An 18,622-nucleotide genomic window follows, 5' to 3' on the forward strand; every position below is an offset into this window, starting at 1 on the left:
GACCTTGGCTATTAATGGACCTAAGTGGGGAACCTTACATAACGACTTCGTGAGGTTCTTCGCTTGGGGTGATTGCTAGAGAGATTGATCAGCAACCTGGGTTATAGCAGTGTTGCGGAACGAACGTGTTATTTACTTAAATAGCACGAGAATTCTGGATCAATCTGAAAAATCTCTATCCCTTCCACACACTACTCCTTTCCCCTGCCGAGTGAGTCACGCCTACCCCGAAAGGGAAATGGCTTAATGGTGTAATAATAATAATAATAATAGTAATAAATTATATTCTAATTGGAAACGGTTCAGGTGGCCCTGACTGTGTACATTTCGGTTCCCCCGATTTAGTTCCTAGGCTATTTGCAGGCAACTCACGACACTCGAACTAAACCGAGAGTTGGGTATATAAAAATTTGAATTGTGATTATTCAATAATGGAAAAGAAATTTAATTTCAGAAATTTTAACTTCCAAAGTATCTTAAATTAAAGGTCTATTAAGAAATATTCAGATTTTGAAAGTATTAAAATAGGAAGGACTTCCTCTTACGAAAAAAAGTATTATTAAGTATTGAATCTAATCTAATACTTATAAATAATTTTTCATAATTGTTAAAACTTGAATCACCCTAGGTTAAAGCTGCCTTACTACTTTCAATTTTAACTCATTGAAAAGAATAAGGAAATAAAAATAACAAGTCGAAAGAAACTGAACTGAAAGCATGTAAAAATTCTTGACAAATTTTCTTCAGTAAAAATTTTAAAGTATTTTAATTAAAAAATGTAATGGCTATTCGTTCAAAAGTTCTACACGAATATACCTTTTCTTTAAATTATCGTGTCAAATCGGACCGAAACTGGGATGACTAGCAACTTTTTCAAATGTTGGCTATTCTAACATATGAAATAACAATTTTGCACAAAGGAACTGATGAAATAACTTCGTTAGAGGTTGCGAGAAAATGAAAGGTAAGCGGGTTAGAATGAATACCGCTTTACCTTTTTATAGATCGAAGGTCAGCTGTGCTATAGAGATACTGCCGGCGGCGTGCGTTCATGTCCCAGTAATAAAACAATTTTGTTTCGTTTCTTTTGTTTAACTTTTAATGTGAACTTGGATACTATAGTTATTTTAATGCAAGGAACCTAAGTGCTGTGAAAAAATTGTGATCGAACTCACCCTTCTTCATCCCACCCTTTTCTTTTTCCGGTTTCTAAAGTAGAGCGGGACGGTTCTCACTAGTATGACCAAGGGAAGTTGAGTTCGGTCACACATTTTTTTTTATTTAATCTTTTTTGCAAAAGACATAGAAATTGTTAAAGTGACATTTAGGGTCCTTATATCACAAATAACTATCAACCAAATTTATAATAAAATTTTTTTAAAAATTGAAAAAAAAACTACGGGGACGTGCGTCGGCAGAATAGCTATAGTCTATTGTCTATTCTACACTTTATAATATCACGACTGACCTTCGATCTGCAAAAAAAACGAAAGCAGTATTCATTTTAGTCCACTTGCCTCTAATTTCCTCACAACCTCTAACGAAATTATTGCATCATTTCCTTTGTGCAAAATTCTCATTTTGTATGTTAGAATAGCCAAATTTTTGCAAAATTGCTAGTCGTACCGAGTTTCGGGCCGATTCGAAACGATAATTTGAATTGAATGTTCAATAATAAATAATTGAGAAGAAAATTCATTAGAACAATTAAAACGTTCAAAGCATCTTAAAATAAAATATTTATTTATAAAAAAGTCAAATTTGAAATGATTAAAACGGTTAGGACTTCTCCTAATGAAAAAGAAGTATTATTAAGTGTTCAATCTTATACTTTATCAGTACTTTTTTCATAATGGTCAAAAGAATGGGGAATTAAAATAATAAGTCCAAAGAAACTGAACTAAAAGCATGTAAAATATTATAAACAAAATTAACGCTAGTCAAAATTTAACGCAGTTTAATTTGAAAACGCTTAAATTCTAGAGAAAAAAGCTTCCTCATTTTTAAATGTTTTAAAATTTTCTAGGTTTAAATTCCTTTGCTTAAAAATTAGTTAAAATCGAAACTTTTAATTTGCATATCAGAAAGAATCGAAATTTCAACCTATGAATAAGAAGAATATTTCTTTTAATATGGTCAATGAAAAATTTCTTGAATTCGAGGGAAAAATTTTGGTGGTATCAAAGAAATAAGAGTAATAGTTACTGCAAATTGGTGGAAATTGTTGGTCATTACTAAACATTATTAGACTTAAATATGATTTTCTTAATTTAACTAATCAAATTACTTCACAAAAAAAAATTTATCTAGCCCCCGAAACCAGATAACAGAAACAGTTAGGTTATTAGTTGTAAAGAAATTAGTTCGTTGAGTTAATTATCTGTTACATTTGAACGATTCACACTAAGAAATATTTCTTTGTATCAAAGAAAGAATTCTTAAATAAATAATTAATTGAATAGAAAAATTTCTTCTTCGAAGATCATGATTTAAAAACTATTAGAAAAAAATTAGAATAAAATTAAACTTTTTAAAATTAATTTAACCTCTTTGCCGAGTGACGTTTTTCTATTTCTTTTTATAATACTTATACAGCAGTTTTGGACATTAAAATACAGGTTTTTTATTTTTATTTTGACCAAATTCATTTTAAATCGGGCAGGATGTGCATTAGGGTGGTCCTTATTTACTCTTGGTGGATTTTTTTTATAATTTCTTTGGTCTCACCCCCCTATTTTGTTTGAATGGCCAAAAAAAATATCTTCACTATATTTGAACATTGATTAATATTAACATGTGGCCCGTAGCAATTAAAGTTTCGCATGCAATTAACATGGGGAAAAGTACCGTAAAATTTTAAATGCAGTTAATTTTTTTATATTTCATCGGAATCCTTTAACTGTACACAATTATTATCTTTTGACTATGTTGAAAAAATATATCTAACGAAAGTAAATTTATTTTAAAAATTTACAAAATGGCAGATACCCTAAATTTGTTCAAAAATTACAATTTCCACAATTAATAACAAAATCTCGTCAAATTCTTACAAGACGCAGACTTGTTTATTAGAAAGCACATGATTAGTGATTTTCAAAACCACTTGCCCGAAAAATTCGTAAAGCTGCAATATACTGGGAATGTTGTCTTTTGATGAAATTTGAAAACTTTTCACCAAATAGTCAGAAATGTTGATTTTTTTGTTATTTTATTAGCCAACCTTTCAAACTTTAAAAAAATTAAGTTTTGAAAATTACTAAATCTTTTCCGAAAATGTATTTCATATTATGTTTAAATTTGTAAAAATGATGTAACTTTTTGAAAACAGTAATGAGGCGCCTTTTTTACTTTAGTGAACATTTTGAGATCGACTTCCAACCTATACACTTTGTGACAATATAGTTGATTTCTCTTCCAAATCTGAAGATCTTTGGAGGAACAGCATAGAAAATACGAGTTTTCAAGTATTTCATAAGGCACAATTTTGCATTTTAAAAAATTTTAACTTTCAAACATCACGAAACATGTTTGTCTACAATAATGTAGCCTTTTAAGGGGTTAGTACAGGAACTTTGATGTTTTTTTAAAGATTTTTTTTCATATTAATAATTATTTGATTGATTCATACTTTTTTCACATAAATATTGACATCAAATACTATTAGAAATTAATTTTTTATTTTAATTCCATTGTAAATATGGCTGGTAAGGCTGCCTGAATTTAGCCCTGTTAAAATCTAGTTGAAATGATATATCCATTTCTAAGCATCGGAAATAAAAAAATTCGCAATATATTTCAGAGTTATGTAGTTATGGTCGGGACCGCAGAAATTCAAATCCGAAAACAAATAATATAAAATGGCGGATTTGAAGATTTTGCACCTTTTTTTGGCATAAATTGTTTAAAAAAGAGTTAAATATTAAACAATAATAATTCTGGCGGTTCGGGCGATAAGCACACATGTGCAAAATAAGCTTTAAAAATCTCAGCCCAATCTGTCCAGTAGTTTTTTTTTAAGTCATGTCAACCAGCTCGAAAAACGTTGTTTGAAGAAAAACAAGTTTTTACATTCTCATCAAGAGAAGGTATTAGATTTGTGTAAAATTTGACCCCTCCCCTCACCCCGTTTTTGTCAAATGTCCACGTTTTGAGACCCCCTGAATCCGAAAAACCGGTTTTTACGAATGGGTCCGTCTGCCTGTGTGCGTGTGTCTACTGTGTGATGTGTGTCTGTATATTTTCAGTTTGTTAGCACGATAACTTTCGAGAGAATTAACAGATTGGATTGGCCTTTGGTATACTCTTTTAGTGTCCTAAAATAAAAGTCAAATTCGTTAGCCAGCCATTTTGGATAAAAATTCAAAAAGTGAGCGTATTTTGAAAATTTTTGAGACTACTTTTTTTAAATTCAAAAATTTTCTGTACGGATATTCCTAGTATTCAAAAAGACGAACAATTTATCCTAATGACTTTTTTCTATAAAAACAAAATTTACCAGAGTTATAGTGTTTACAAAATTTAAAAAAAAAAACACGAAAATCAACATTTTAAGCCCAATAACGAACATTGGGAAGAAAAATGACTTGTTTGATTCAGAATAACGTACAGCCCACAAATCTTCACCAATGTCAACAAAAAAAAATAGGAAAAAAAGCTAATAAGATTTCTAATTGAGTTGTCCAGCCTGATTTTTGAAGTAGGTTTTCAATTTTTTTATAAATACACAAATATTACGAAAAAATGGCCTTTTTTCTATTGGACGTTCCCGGTGCTCGTCAATAACAGGATAATGGTTGAAATCTCTTAAGTTGCATGAACTAGCATTAGTTAAAGATATTCCAATATTAGACAATATACAAAACAAAATTGTTATTAACAAATTATTTATTGACAAAATTTTTTCTAGTATTTTCCATAAATAAACGTTTTTTCAAGTTATGTTGCAAGAAATTGGAGTCGAAACAATATTATGTAAAAAAAAATTTTCTTCTGATTATAATTGTTTATATTATAAATAAATTTAGTGTAAAAATGCAGTAATCAGGCATTTTTCGACAGAAATTTTCGTTCTTTCTATTTCAATTTTTTTCAATTCGGAAATTTTTGATAATTTTAGCAAAATTCATAATGTGTTGATTAATCTTATGATTTTTTTAACAAATTTAATAAAAAATGCACTATTTGGGCTTTTGTCGACAGAAAAATTCGGTTTTTTCGATTTTAGTCTTTTTAATTGGGAAATTCATGATGATTTCAGCGATATTCATAATTGGTTGATCAATTTTATATTTTTTTATAAACAAATTTAATAAACAGATGCAGTATTCGAGCATCTGTTGATGGAAAATTTATTTTTTCCGATATCCTAATTAAAACTGTTGAAATAAAAAAAAAACGAATTTTTCTGTAGACAAATGCCTGATTAATGCATTTTTTCATCAAATTTGTTTAAAGAAATAATAAAATTTATCAACTTATTATAAATGTTGCTGAAATTCCCGTCAAGTTCCCATCTGAAAAGACTGGCATTGAAAAAACCGAATTTTTCTGCCGAAAAATGCCCGAATAATACATTTGTTTATTAAATTTGTTTAAAATCTCATAAGATTGATTAAAAAAATTATGAATTTTTCTGCAAATATCATAAAGTTCCGAATTTTAAAAAATGTACATCGAAAAAAACGCATTTTTCTATCGAAAAATGCCTGATTACTGCATTTGTTCATAAAATTTCTTGCAATATAACTAGAAAAAACGTATGATTATGGAAAATCATAAAAGAAGGTTTTTCAACAAATAATTTATTTATAACAAGTTGTGTTGCTTAATAATATATATAATATTGGGAAATCTTTAGCTAATATTAGTTTATGAAACTTGAGCGATTTCAACACTTTTCCTGTTATCGACGAGCACCGGGAACGTCAAATAGATAAAATGGCCATTTTTTCGTCATATTTGTTTGCTTATTTAGAAAAAATGGAAAACCTAATTGAAAAATTAGACTCGACAACTCTCTTAGAAATCTTAACAGATTTTTTCAAATTTTGTTTGTTCAAATCGCTCAATATTTGTGGGGTGTACGTTATTTTGAACCAAAATGTCATTTTTTCCCACTGTGGATCGGAAATGTGAAAATGAGATAATATAAACTCCCATCTAACGCAGCGCTGCTGAAGGTTGGTTGAACTTTTCAGCGTAAAACATTAACCAGCTATGACTCTTGGTTGAAACTAACCGCTTCCCACCCCCGCCCCCAAACCCTCGTTAATCGAAGTTTTATGGGTCACTGAGGTAGGAATTTAATTCAGAAGTTGAAAAAAGGTAAGGCTGATATTTCGACCGTATGTGCTACGTTTAAATCGTAAAAATAAAACTAGAAGTGAGTAAATTCAGTTTTTGAAAAACCGGCAGAAGTTGCAGTAAAATGTTTAATAACAAACTTTTTAAAGGATGAGCATTTTTTTAAAAGAGACAATGAGACTACGTCCGTTTTAATATCAATGAATGTTATGAATTGTAATAATATAAATTTACGGAAATGACATAGAAGTTGAGATACAAATTCGAGTGCGAAGCACGAGGTACGTGGTGAGAATGTATGCGTTAAAGCCGAAGGTGCTTTACCAAAAAAGAAGTCACTATCACCAAATTACTGTTGTCGATGTTTTGACTTTCAGTTTAGAAAAATCTGTGCACAAGTGTAAGGAATATAAAAAGACGTCGCGTGCCCTAGACGCGCTCAAACTTGCGAGCCGCGCACGCAGCGCGCTATAAGCGGATTTTTTTTTCTAAAATACATCGAAAAAATTATGATTTTCTTAACATTTTCCTGAATTTTCCGATTTTTTGAAAAAAGTTCCTGTTCTACCGTCTTAATTGACACTTGAAAAATTGTCACCGAGAAACAAAGAAAAAATGAGTTAAAAAAAATTTGGGCAGCCCTCTTGCATTTTTTCGAAATTTTGAATTTTAATTCTTATTACTTGCTTTCTAGTAAATAAAACTGCCTCTTGCAAGAATTTGACGAGATTTTGTTATTAATTGTGGAAATTTTAATTTTTGTTCAAATTTAGAGATTCGACATTTTTAAAATTTTTTAAATAAAATTTTTTCGTGTAGAAATATTTTTTCAACATAGTCTAAAGATTATAATTGTACAAAGCTAAATGATTCCGATGGGATATAAAAAAAGGAACTGCATTTTAAATGTTATGGTACTTTTTTCCATGTTAATTACATGTGCAACTTTTATTGCTTTGGGCGACATGTTAATATGAACAGATTTTTGCTCAAATTTGGTGATCATTTTTTTGGTCATTCAAACCAAATAGGGGGGTGAGGCTGAGAAGAATCCAGGATCGAGAAATAAGAACCATCCTAACGTGCATTCCCAAATCACAGAATTGTTTCACGACAAAATACGTTGTTTTTTTAAGGGATATTAAACGACAGGTGATTCACCGATTGGACGACAAACATTTTTATTACTAAGTTATGTGCATTGGAAATTTTAAAGTTGATGAAACAGTTTAAAAAGAATTTAAAATTTTATTTTCAAGTTTTGCAGTATGTAAACCTATATAGATATTTCGCTTTTCTTATTAATTCTGATAGATCTTTTTGTTCAATTTGGACATCTGACAGAAAATTTAATAAAATTAAAAATTTATAAAGTGGCTTCGATTTGTCTGAAAATATTTAAACTGATTTTTTTTTTAAATTCCATCGTTTGATTTTTCTTTATTTTTTTAAAGTTAGTACCATAGATTGGTATAATAAGAGATTATTTTGGAGAAGAGAAAATTGGATTTTTTTCACGAAAAATGAGAAATCGCATTATTACGCAATAACGAGACGAGATATGAAAAAAGTTGAAAGAGAAAAGTTATTTTATTGGAAAACTTTTAAAAAATGTCTTTTAGCACTTTTCACTAGTTTGCGCTTTTTTGGTGTTGTAATTTTCACCCAGATATTAATAAAGTCGACTATAATTGTATTTTTTTTAAAGCAATAAAATTTTCAAACTTTTGTCAAGCAAATTTAATGTGTAAAGCTACAAGTTAAAAAATATTGTTTACCAAATTTTGAAAATTGTGTTGTTTAAAATAAAATTCAATTATAGCTAACTTGAATCATATTTTAGCGAAAATTTTGAAAAAATACAAGATAGAGAAAAATGATGACTAACTTTTTTTTTACGTTTTCGAATGAACAACTTCGCTCTTTCGATATTTTTCGTATCTCGTCTCGTTATTGCACAAAATTTCAAGAAAAAATAAAACGATGCCCTCTTTGGGAAATTTGAGTTTAAATATTTTCAGAAAAACAGCCACCATTTTGTCCATTATTAATTTATTTTTAATTTTTTCGCAGATCTCGAAATCGAACAAAAAAAAACGCGGAGATTATGAATATGATAGTGAAAATAGCATAATATTTGATTTTCAAGGTGAAAAGGCACAGAAAACCCATAAGTCATGGTTTTCCACATTTCTTTCAATAAACACATAAATTTTATGAAAAGTGTGTAGACAAAAGTTGCAGGTCCAATCAAAATATACATTATTGATTTCTCTAGGATTCGTAAAATATGAAAAAAGTAACAAAAAGGAATGAATTTATTAAATTTGTAAATAAAATTTATGATAGAATTTTATGAAAAATATGATAGACAGACATAGGAGTCTATATTAAATATTTGAAAAAACTAGAATAAAATTGAGTATTGATATTAAACTTCTCTGAGAAGAAGATGGATTTTGATTGACCTAGGTAATATAATTTTTAATTAATTGTGGCTACAAATTCACATATCGGTATCAGATCTTGAATCTTCAAGAATAAATGCTTATACAGACATAGATTTTTAATGAAGGAACTACGTAGACAGAATCTTCTCGCACGTGCAGCGCGTTGAAAAGACTTAGAATGCGCCTGGAATTTAAAATGAGAATAGTCATTGATATAACAAACAAAGAAAAGCGGATAAAACGAATATATGAAATGTGAAAAACATAGATAAAAATAAACAAGAAAAGAATAAATTCGAGAATATACTCTAGTTTTTTATAACAGAATAAAATCAGAAAAATCAAAAAAATCTTTATTTTACTGTCCTATCTGGGCATATGTCTATAAACTTTCACTTTTCTTAAGATTTTGTATGCCTAAAAACTACAACGATACAAGATGATGTTATGAAATGCAATATGCATTTCAATTTAATTGAACCAGAATCATGTTTATTTAAGAAAATCTGTATTTCGTTCAATCAAAACAAACTCATATTATGCTTTAACATTATGTCCCGGTTTTTTAGGTTTCGATCATGCTTATATTTACATTGTTTATTTTAAGAAGCCAGCTCGTGCAAGTTAAAAAAACCATTGAATATTCAAATTTAAATAATAATACAGGAGTGGAACTAGCCTAAACTATTTTGCATATTTGCTTTTCCAGAGAATTATTATTAGGGTTTTCAAATAAAATTGCGATTACCACAATTTTATTTGAATATAGATATAAGTGTTATAACTTTAAGTTTGGATTGGTTAATAAATGTTCTAAGATAAACAGGATATTTAATTTTTATTACAGCCTGGACATCGAGTTCCTCGGTATAGTACAATAAACTGGGCAATATGTACGCCAGCAGCGTGTTCTCATCACGATGTGGAATCATCTTTACGGCACACAATTGCAAAGTATTCGCCGCAAACTGGCATTAAGATTTCAGTTAAAGTCGATCGAGAGATGTGCCAAGTTCAACGAACGAAGCCATTGCCAAGGGAAACAATAATCGTTAGGTAAATACCATAAGTCTTTTTTTAATTTCTAAAATTAAAAACCCTGAAGGTCCTAGGCCTTAAACAGAATTTCTTTTAAAAGAGTTTAAAATATAATGATTTTAGCTATCAAAAATAAAAATCTGCAATAGTTTGCAATAAAAGAACTTGTTTCTGCTTAACTCTGAAGTACTTTAACTTCGACTTCTATCTGTCTTTGGTGTATTTGCAGATCTAAAAATAAAATTTTAGAATCAAATCATTGATGGAATGTTGACTTTATTCCTGACAGAAAAAGAGGTTTTGTTCGTCAATACGTTCAAAACATAAGTTCACTTACCAACTTGATATCTTAAATAAATTTTTGTGATTGAATATCTTTTTAAGAACTGAATAGAAATAACTTACGTTTTTTCCTCAGCCTCTTCTTCCTTGGAATCGTTGCTTTTTCAGTTGTGGCAGGAATTTGTGATCACTATGACATTCCGACTAATGATGTAATCCATGCTTTTTCGCTAAAACGAAATTTGTTGAAACTTTTCTCATTGGAAAGACAGGAAGGCGATATTGGATCTCTTCATGGTGTTCGAGCATTAAACGCTTTGATGTTGGTTCTTGCGCACAAATGTATGGCCATCTTCTTTGGTGCCTATACGAACAGAACAGAAATGTCCGAGGTATAAAATTCAATTTAATAGCCAATAATCTTCAACTTCCATTTGCGTATGTAGCGGTATCGATGCAACGAAACTGGTCTAAACATTGCTAAAATTGTTAGAAAAACATGAAGGTTTGTTTTTCGTAACCTATACAAAGTTTTATAATCGGGCTCTAAAAATCGTTTGATAATTGTTGCAGCATTGACACGGCAAAAAGTCAAAATTTAAAATTTGTCATTTCTGAAAACGAAGAAGTTTGATTTTTTCAAAAAATATGCTAGATACGGAAGGAAATTCAAAAGCTAATTTGTTCCTTTCGAATAGTTCTACAAAAAGTTTCTCTTTCATTATTCGCTATGTTGTGCAAAAACTGTTGTTGTTGAATGTATATTTATCGAATTACTCAAAAATGGTGCAAAATATCCATAAAAAAAAGAACTATTATAAAAACTCTTCGAAAGGAACAATTTTTCTATTTCGTTCATTTTCAACTTTTTAATCTTTCTTTATAACTTCGAAACAATATGAAACCCCTCATTTGAATGAAAAAGAAAAGTTTAATTATGTTTCTTTCTTTTTGTACATTAAGAATACGATTCTGATTTTAATGACTTTAATTTTTTTTAGTTTCTTGGAAAGCCCTGGACAGTTTTGGGACGCGCTGCGAGTCTTTATACAGATCCGTTCATTATGTTATCAGGACTTTTGACCACTTATTCTTTCATTGGAAGACTCAATCGAAGCGGAAATTTGAATATAGCCAACGAATATCTCTCACGATTGATGAGGTAAAAGAATTGTCAAGTTTAGAGCAAAATTCGCACATAAGTAGAATTTTGTATACACTTATATTTTCACCCAATCACACACATGCGCACACGATTTGATCGTACATTATTTTTAATAACATTATAATTCTTATATTTCAGATTAGTCCCAACTCTTGGAGCTTTAATATTATTCTGTACGTATGTGATGCCATTTATTGGTTCAGGACCTCAGTGGAATTTAGTTGTTACTCATCATGCTGATATTTGCAAAAAAACGTGGTGGAGAAATTTCTTGTTCATTCACAACTATTTTGGATTCGAAAATATGGTATATTTTTAATCTAAATGTATTGAAATTGCAAGCTCCCGAATTTGTTTATTGAAATTCTTACATGTTTGATCTTTTTCCTTATTATTTGATTAAATAGATAAATAAATAAATAATAATTAAATAATTAAATAAATAAATTTATTTGAATGAAATAACTGAAACTGCCAAATTTTACCATATCATTGAAATTTGTTATAACAGTGCCTGACTCACACTCATCATTTGGGAATTGATACCCAATTATTTGCATTATCACCTCTAATGGTGATTTTGCTTTTTAAAAGACCGAAGCTTGGAGCAACTGTTCTAACAGCCACTGCTGTATACTCTACATTCTTACGTTATTATGTAACGTATCACCGGAGATTAAACAACTACGTCTTTTTCGGAACTTCGTAAGTATTTTTAAATCGTTTGATAATTATCTATCCTAATATTTGTAAAATTTGCTTTGAATCTCTAAGAATCGAATTTCTAATGTTCAAATTTTCAATTGTTTGGTTTTCTCATTTCAGAATTCGACAGCTCTTTGATACTGCGAACTTCTCTTACATTCTTCCTTCTCATAGGCTGACGGTTTACATAATGGGAATTTTCTTAGGATATTTGCTCAGAAATTATCCCAAAGGATTCAAATTAAATCAAGTATTTATTAATGTTTCTCTAATAATGTTTTTAAAAAAGTTAAAAAATATATTTGGATGTCCATATGAAAAGGACCCTTATGGCTAGTTCCAGTTTAGGAGATACTGGCGTTTTTCTAAGTCAGGATAAACATTATTATTTTTTTATTTGACTGCGTGATGATACTAAGACCGATATTGAATATATTGGCCCTATACTCATGTCCTGAAAGTTCTAACCTCAAAAATGTTTCTGTAAGATTTCGATTTCAGCGTTCAATTCAATGATTCAATTTTTTTAATCTTTCATTCAAGGTGTTTCAATTTTGAAGAATGTATATGTACGATATTGCTAAATTGGAATTAAACACTTTAGAATTTATTGCTTTAAAATCAGGTTAATCTTCGACATCTTCAATTTAAAATTATTTAATCATCAGGTATTTTTTTAAATTATACAATTTTGTCGTTCGAAGGAAGTAAAAACAAATTGAAATATGTTAATGTGTTCTGTTCAGTTTTTTAATTTGAAAATTCAAAAATATTTCTTTATTGGCCAAAATATGATGGCGAATTTTTCGTATGTATGGATTTTTGCGGTAAACAAGTATAGAAGATTTTTTGAAAATACTATTTTTGTTTGCAATTTTTCAATTTTTCGAAATTATACAAATACATGTTTTTTGGCAACACTTTTAGATATATTTCAATTAAAGTACGCATGAAATTTAAAATTGCTTTATTTTAAATATTTGAATGTGAATTATGCGATTTAGAACTTTATCAACTTGCAGTTTAAAATATTAAGTCTTCAAAGATTCACACAATAAAAAATAGTTTTATTTCAAACATTATTCATTTAAGAATATCCGATTTCTAAAGCCTTATAACGCTTAAAATCTTAAATTTAAAGCCTCGATTTTTGAACGCTTTCTTTAAATTATTATTTTAAGGCTTTAGGTTGAAATTTAAAGTCTAAAAAGTGTCCAAACTCTTTAAATTTTAAAACCGTATAAAAGTAAAACTTTCTGTATTAAAAGAGTTGTAATTTGGCAGCGAGTAAATTCCATTATAAATACCTTGATATACTTTGTTACGACTGTTTAAATTTGAAGAATTTCAAAATTTTAAAGCACTACTATGTTGCAATATTTTGATAATACAATATAAAGTGTGGCTTCAATAAAAAAATTTACGCATCAAGCACTGCCCTATATCGGGAGCAAGTTTTATTTTATAAAATGAAAATTGGATTTTTAATAACGTCCAAATATGAAAAAACTTGCATACCAAGTGAAAAAATACTTTTCTCTCCATTTTGTCGAATCCTAATTATATTGTTGAAAAATAATTTCTTTGACATATAGGTTTGTAACCATCATAAGTCTGAAGCTTTTTTTTTAATCAAACTTTTCAGGACCCAATTCGGAAGAAATTTTTTATTTGCTTGTTTTTAAATTGAAAATTCAATTTTTGGAAATGTTTGTTGCCTCTCTTGAAAAATTTTAAATCGTGTTTGTGCCCTTTTGAAATGGTGATCTTCATTCTCTATCATTAAAAGAATATTATAATTGCAAAAGCTTTCATTCGATACTAGAAACAAAAGTTTTTGTTCACCTCTTTCAGAAACTCTCCTACATAGGCTGGACCGTCAGTAGTTTATTATGCCTCGCGGCTTTTATAGGCCCTGCGCCAATGGGAGCCATTGATTATATTTATAATCCAACTCATGCTGCGACATATAATGCATTTGCTCCGATCGGTTGGTGTGCCCTTTTTGGATGGATGGCGTTTCTTTCTCACACAGGAAACACAAATGGTAAATATCTTCCTTCTCTATTTAAATAAGAAAACAAGCAAGTTTACTTTGAGAATAGAAAAATGTATTTTCTAATTGTGTTTTTGAAAACTGAAATTACTAAATTGAATTCATAGTTGAAAATCAAAAAGTTGGAATTATTCGATTTTCAATTGAATAGAATAAAACTATTTTAGATGATAATAAAAGTTTTTTTATATATTTTAGTTACTCTTATTTATAAAAATTATAAATTTTTGTATTTAAATAAAATAAAGATTAGATCTTCTTTTATAGGCTGAAAATATGCAAATTATTATGTCACTATCATTATTTTTATAATACAATTATTTAAAAAAATAATTACCAGACTCAAAGTATTTTTTTTTTTTTCACGACCTTAGTTGCCATATAAGGTTTCACTCGTTACAAATAACTTTTATATTAAGGGTCGTACAAAAAATACGTGAAGCTCTTTCCTGGTAATTTTCACAGCATAATTTTGACAGTGCAGGTAAGAAGTACATGTTTTTACTAATATTTTCTTCATGAACTCACCTATAAAATATGCTTCTGCTAATAATAAACCCGTGTTTTCGGATGACACAGAATAGAGAGTTTGCATGAATTTTTGTATTTGAAAGTTTATGACCTAAACATTTGATAAATGCGCTTATTTTGTTTGAAGTACTTACAGCTTATTAAAAATTGATTGGAAATGCCGATTTGTAATATAAAATTTGAATGAGCGGTAATTATCAATACGTTGGTTATACGGAGCGCAAAAAAGGTGAAGCATGCGCATATAATTTATTATATTAATGAATGTGGTGACTGTCAATCATAATATTAAATGTCTCGAATTTGGTTATTTTCTGATGTTATGGATAGACATTTCCACTCAAGCTTCCAAAAGATATGAAAAATTATTTAAGATTTCAAATGGTTGCTGATTTCGTGAATCGATTATTTTGGCCAAATCAAGACACCTTAAGTGGAATTAAATATTCATATCTTAAAGTATATTCAATAGTTTTCAATAATAATTAATTGAAATAGGATAATTAAACTCTTAAAACATAAAATTATTTAAAAAAAAACTATTTTGCTATCGAATGATATCTTTTAAAAGATATAACGCCGTAAATTTGAAAAAGGGTAGTTAGGGACACGTTACCGCATAACATATAATCATATTATTTTTTCGAATTGATTTTGATACAAAGTAAAAAATAATTGATACTTAGCATATTATTGAGCATATTTTAACTTTTTGATTTTCATCCTGACATTGACATCAATAATGAAAGTATTATCTTTAAATAAATCTATTTTTGTTCCTTTTTCCAGGTTGGTTGAGCAAATTTTTCTCCTGGAAAGGCTTCCTCATAACAACTCGACTCAGCTACGCAATTTATTTAACTCAATTCCCAGTCTTTTTTTACAATGTCGGCCAAACTCGAGCTGCAGAACATTACGCATTCATCAGAATACTCGTGAGTATTCACACATTTTCTTGAAAAAATCATTCAAAATCCATGGTTAATTAAAAATTCAACAATATTAAATATACACTAGGAGATTCAAAATAATGGTCCTATTTTACAGTTTAACTTCAAGGAACTCTTCTGGATCTTCCTAGCTTCAGCTATTCTGACTCTCCTCTTCGATATGCCATTCCAAAATATTAAAACTGTTCTTTTGAAGAAATCGAAGTTTTCAGAGGCCCTGAAACCTTCTAAATTGGATTAAAAATTCACCCTTACTCCATCATCTTCCAGACTTTAAATTTTCTATTGCGAAATCTGCAGATAACAAAAATATAGACGCATGAATATTCTCCAATTTAATCTTTCCAACTGTTCATTTTATGAATTTTATTTATTAGAATTATTGTTCGGCATAATTGTTATGTTTCTGAATTTCTATTTAAAATCACTTCCATTTTACCGAATAAGCATTTGACATAATTTTTATTTTACCGAATAACCTATTAGATAATTTTGATTTTTCTGAATTTCTATTTGACATAATTTTTTTTTATTCAATAACCTTTTGTCATCATTTTCATTTTACCGAATGAGAAGCCATAATTTTAAATTCTTCCGAATCTTTATTGGTCATCACTTTTATTCTTCCGAATCGTTATTGCATGTAAATGACAGATTTTAATTTCGAGCGATTATTTTTATGCAGGCGCTATTTTTATTGATAAAAAAATGAAACTTATGTGAAATGACGATTTGGAAGAATAAAAATGATGAAAAATGATAACGTGGAAAAATAAAAATTAGGGCATATGGTTACTTCGTAAAATAAAGATGTAAAATAGTATTTCGATAAAATAAAAATGATGTAAAATAGTAATTCGTCTATAAGGTTTTTTATAAAATAAAAATGAGCGAAAATACAGTATGGGGAATATTCATGCGCCTTAAAAAAATCCTGAGAATTTGAAGCTTTCTGAAATCTCAAATTTACGCTTAAGTTTACACTTTAATTTTACAAAATATCAAAAATTAGTTTCTAGTAATGTCATTAACCGAAACACAAACTTGGGATTAAATTCCAAGTTTGAGAATTGTAAATAGTGTCCATGACTTTGAGGTCCGGATGTAGGGAAGTGCAATTGCTTGCCTTCATATACAATGTATATGACAGTTAACAATATAAATATACCCGTTAAAAGGGTAAATTAAAGGGCATTCAAATTTTTAAACATGAGTGCGAGTTAACAGTTATACAATTCAGGTTTCTATTCTTTTCAATTAAGAATGACATGAAGTGGAACAGAAAACTGTTTTTGAATTTCTAAATCAATCCTGTTTAATTTATACCCTCTAGCTGGTATTTGTATTGCTCAGTGTCTACATTATGTACTATATATGTATATAATTATTTTTTAAGCCAGTACATAATTTTTGTAGACTCGAGGACAGCCAGATTTTAGAAATTGTAGAAGATTAGAAACCTAGTCTCGATTTTTATGGAGAAGAATCGGGATCAAATATGTTTTCAATGCTAAATCGCCATTTGCACATTCGTGTGTTTATAGTTACTTATTTATAAGCGCACTTTTCTTATCGCAATAATAGTCGTCATTAACTTAGAAACAATAAAATTGTACAAGATCTTCAATGCGGACTTCTATCGACAAGTAGGAATTAATTCCAAAGCATTTATAATCAAATTGTAACGGAATTTGTATATTTCTATGCGAATAAATTCAAATTTTTTATAAGCAATACTTCATATTATTATTACTAGCAATGTAACTAAAAAATTCTTGGAAATTGAAGAAAAGGTGTCCATTTTTATTTAAAAAAAGAGGGCAGCTTCCAAATTATCTTGCTACTTTTTTCTCAAACATTTTTTGAATTTGGTTTATTTTTTAATCTCGGAAATATCTAGGTGTGCATTTCTTGTTTTTTGTTTAAACAATTTGTTAAACAATTACGCCATCTTTTATCTTTCTGTAATTGTCATGAACAGGAATGCAATGGTGCACTTGGTTTTTCGATCTGATGCATACTTTGTTTATAACAATTGCAGAAAGATAACAAACGGTGTAATTGTTTAACAAATTGTTTAAACACAAAAAATGCACATCGAGATATTTCCGAGACGAATCTAGAGGTGTTTTTACTTTTTTGATATGACTCTTAGTTTTTTTTAAATTAATGATACAACTTTGAAATCCAAATCTGTGCCAAACTTCAACGTCGTGAATAGCGTACGTCGCGCGGCATGGAGCGCGGAACGTCAACACGAAAACACGCACAACTTTTGATGATATGCGAGTTCCCTAATTTTTTTGTTAATAAAATCTTCGTAATTAAACGAGTTATCGTAATTAGTAAACTAAAGCATTGAAATCAATTGAGAAGTTAGAACGAATTCCATTTGTTTATAAAAATTGTTGCTAATTTCATCAATATTCATGCAACAATGGTAAAATGATTTTTATTTTATAGAATGAACAAATTTAACGAAATATGCCAAAAATTATGGCGATAGTTTGTACCCATTGGGAGAAAAAAATTAATTACGAGGACAATGCTAAAAAAGTTAAATAACAATAACGACTCAAAGAATTAAAATTTTGCAAAAATGTTAAAGGGCCATTTTATTTATGTAAAACTCAAACTTATCACGCATTTTCGAAGAAAAATCACAACCCATAAAAAAAGTTGCCCACTTGACAAATTTTGACACATTTACATAGAGGTTGTTAACTTTTTCTTTCCTCTTTTTTATATTAATTTTTTTAATTTAAATGGAGACATTTAAAAGTGCGTTCCTTAAATCGGATAGTTAGATTCTTGTTTTTGCCCTTTAATTTTCAAGAATTTCGCAGCAATTTATAACCATTTTCCTGTCTTTTAAAAGGTTTTATAGTTACCCCTTAGAAACTTCCAAATAAAAAATAAGGACCAGGAAAGACTCTCTGTGATGAAAAAAGCCAAAAATACATTTCACTGACTTCTTTATTTTAAGAAAATTCGTCATTGTTACAAACAAAAAGTAAATCTAAATACAACTGTTCGGTACAGTTTTTTTTATCACAAGAGAAACTTTTTCTCATGAACATACCTTAAATAAAGAACCTATGGTATATATCCTAAACTTAACAAAACATTTTTTGCTTTTTTA

At 28.9% G+C, this 18,622-nt stretch overlaps 1 protein-coding gene and 1 long non-coding RNA gene across 2 annotated transcripts in view; one reads left to right on the plus strand and one right to left on the minus strand.

Moving 5' to 3' along the window:
* The window catches only part of LOC117180069 (O-acyltransferase like protein-like), an 83,091-nt gene extending 65,891 nt beyond the window's left edge, over positions 1–17,200 (plus strand). Inside the window, exons 4-12 of the mRNA XM_033372386.1 lie at positions 9,601–9,809; positions 10,210–10,465; positions 11,075–11,235; positions 11,377–11,545; positions 11,750–11,943; positions 12,064–12,193; positions 13,798–13,990; positions 15,320–15,465; positions 15,578–17,200. Coding sequence (XP_033228277.1) covers positions 9,601–9,809; positions 10,210–10,465; positions 11,075–11,235; positions 11,377–11,545; positions 11,750–11,943; positions 12,064–12,193; positions 13,798–13,990; positions 15,320–15,465; positions 15,578–15,721 — 1,602 coding nt within the window. The 3' untranslated portion in view covers positions 15,722–17,200. The remainder of the gene's footprint in view (positions 1–9,600; positions 9,810–10,209; positions 10,466–11,074; positions 11,236–11,376; positions 11,546–11,749; positions 11,944–12,063; positions 12,194–13,797; positions 13,991–15,319; positions 15,466–15,577) is intronic.
* Positions 9,612–13,980, minus strand: LOC117180070. Its single transcript, XR_004467996.1, has 3 exons — positions 13,789–13,980; positions 10,197–10,437; positions 9,612–10,022 (listed from the first exon to the last, which is right to left on the minus strand). It is a non-coding gene; the product is annotated as an uncharacterized LOC117180070 (long non-coding RNA).
* Positions 17,201–18,622: the final 1,422 nt, after the last annotated feature.

Source organism: Belonocnema kinseyi, chromosome 9, assembly GCF_010883055.1.
Source record: "Belonocnema kinseyi isolate 2016_QV_RU_SX_M_011 chromosome 9, B_treatae_v1, whole genome shotgun sequence".
Taxonomy (NCBI): Eukaryota; Metazoa; Arthropoda; class Insecta; order Hymenoptera; family Cynipidae; genus Belonocnema; species Belonocnema kinseyi.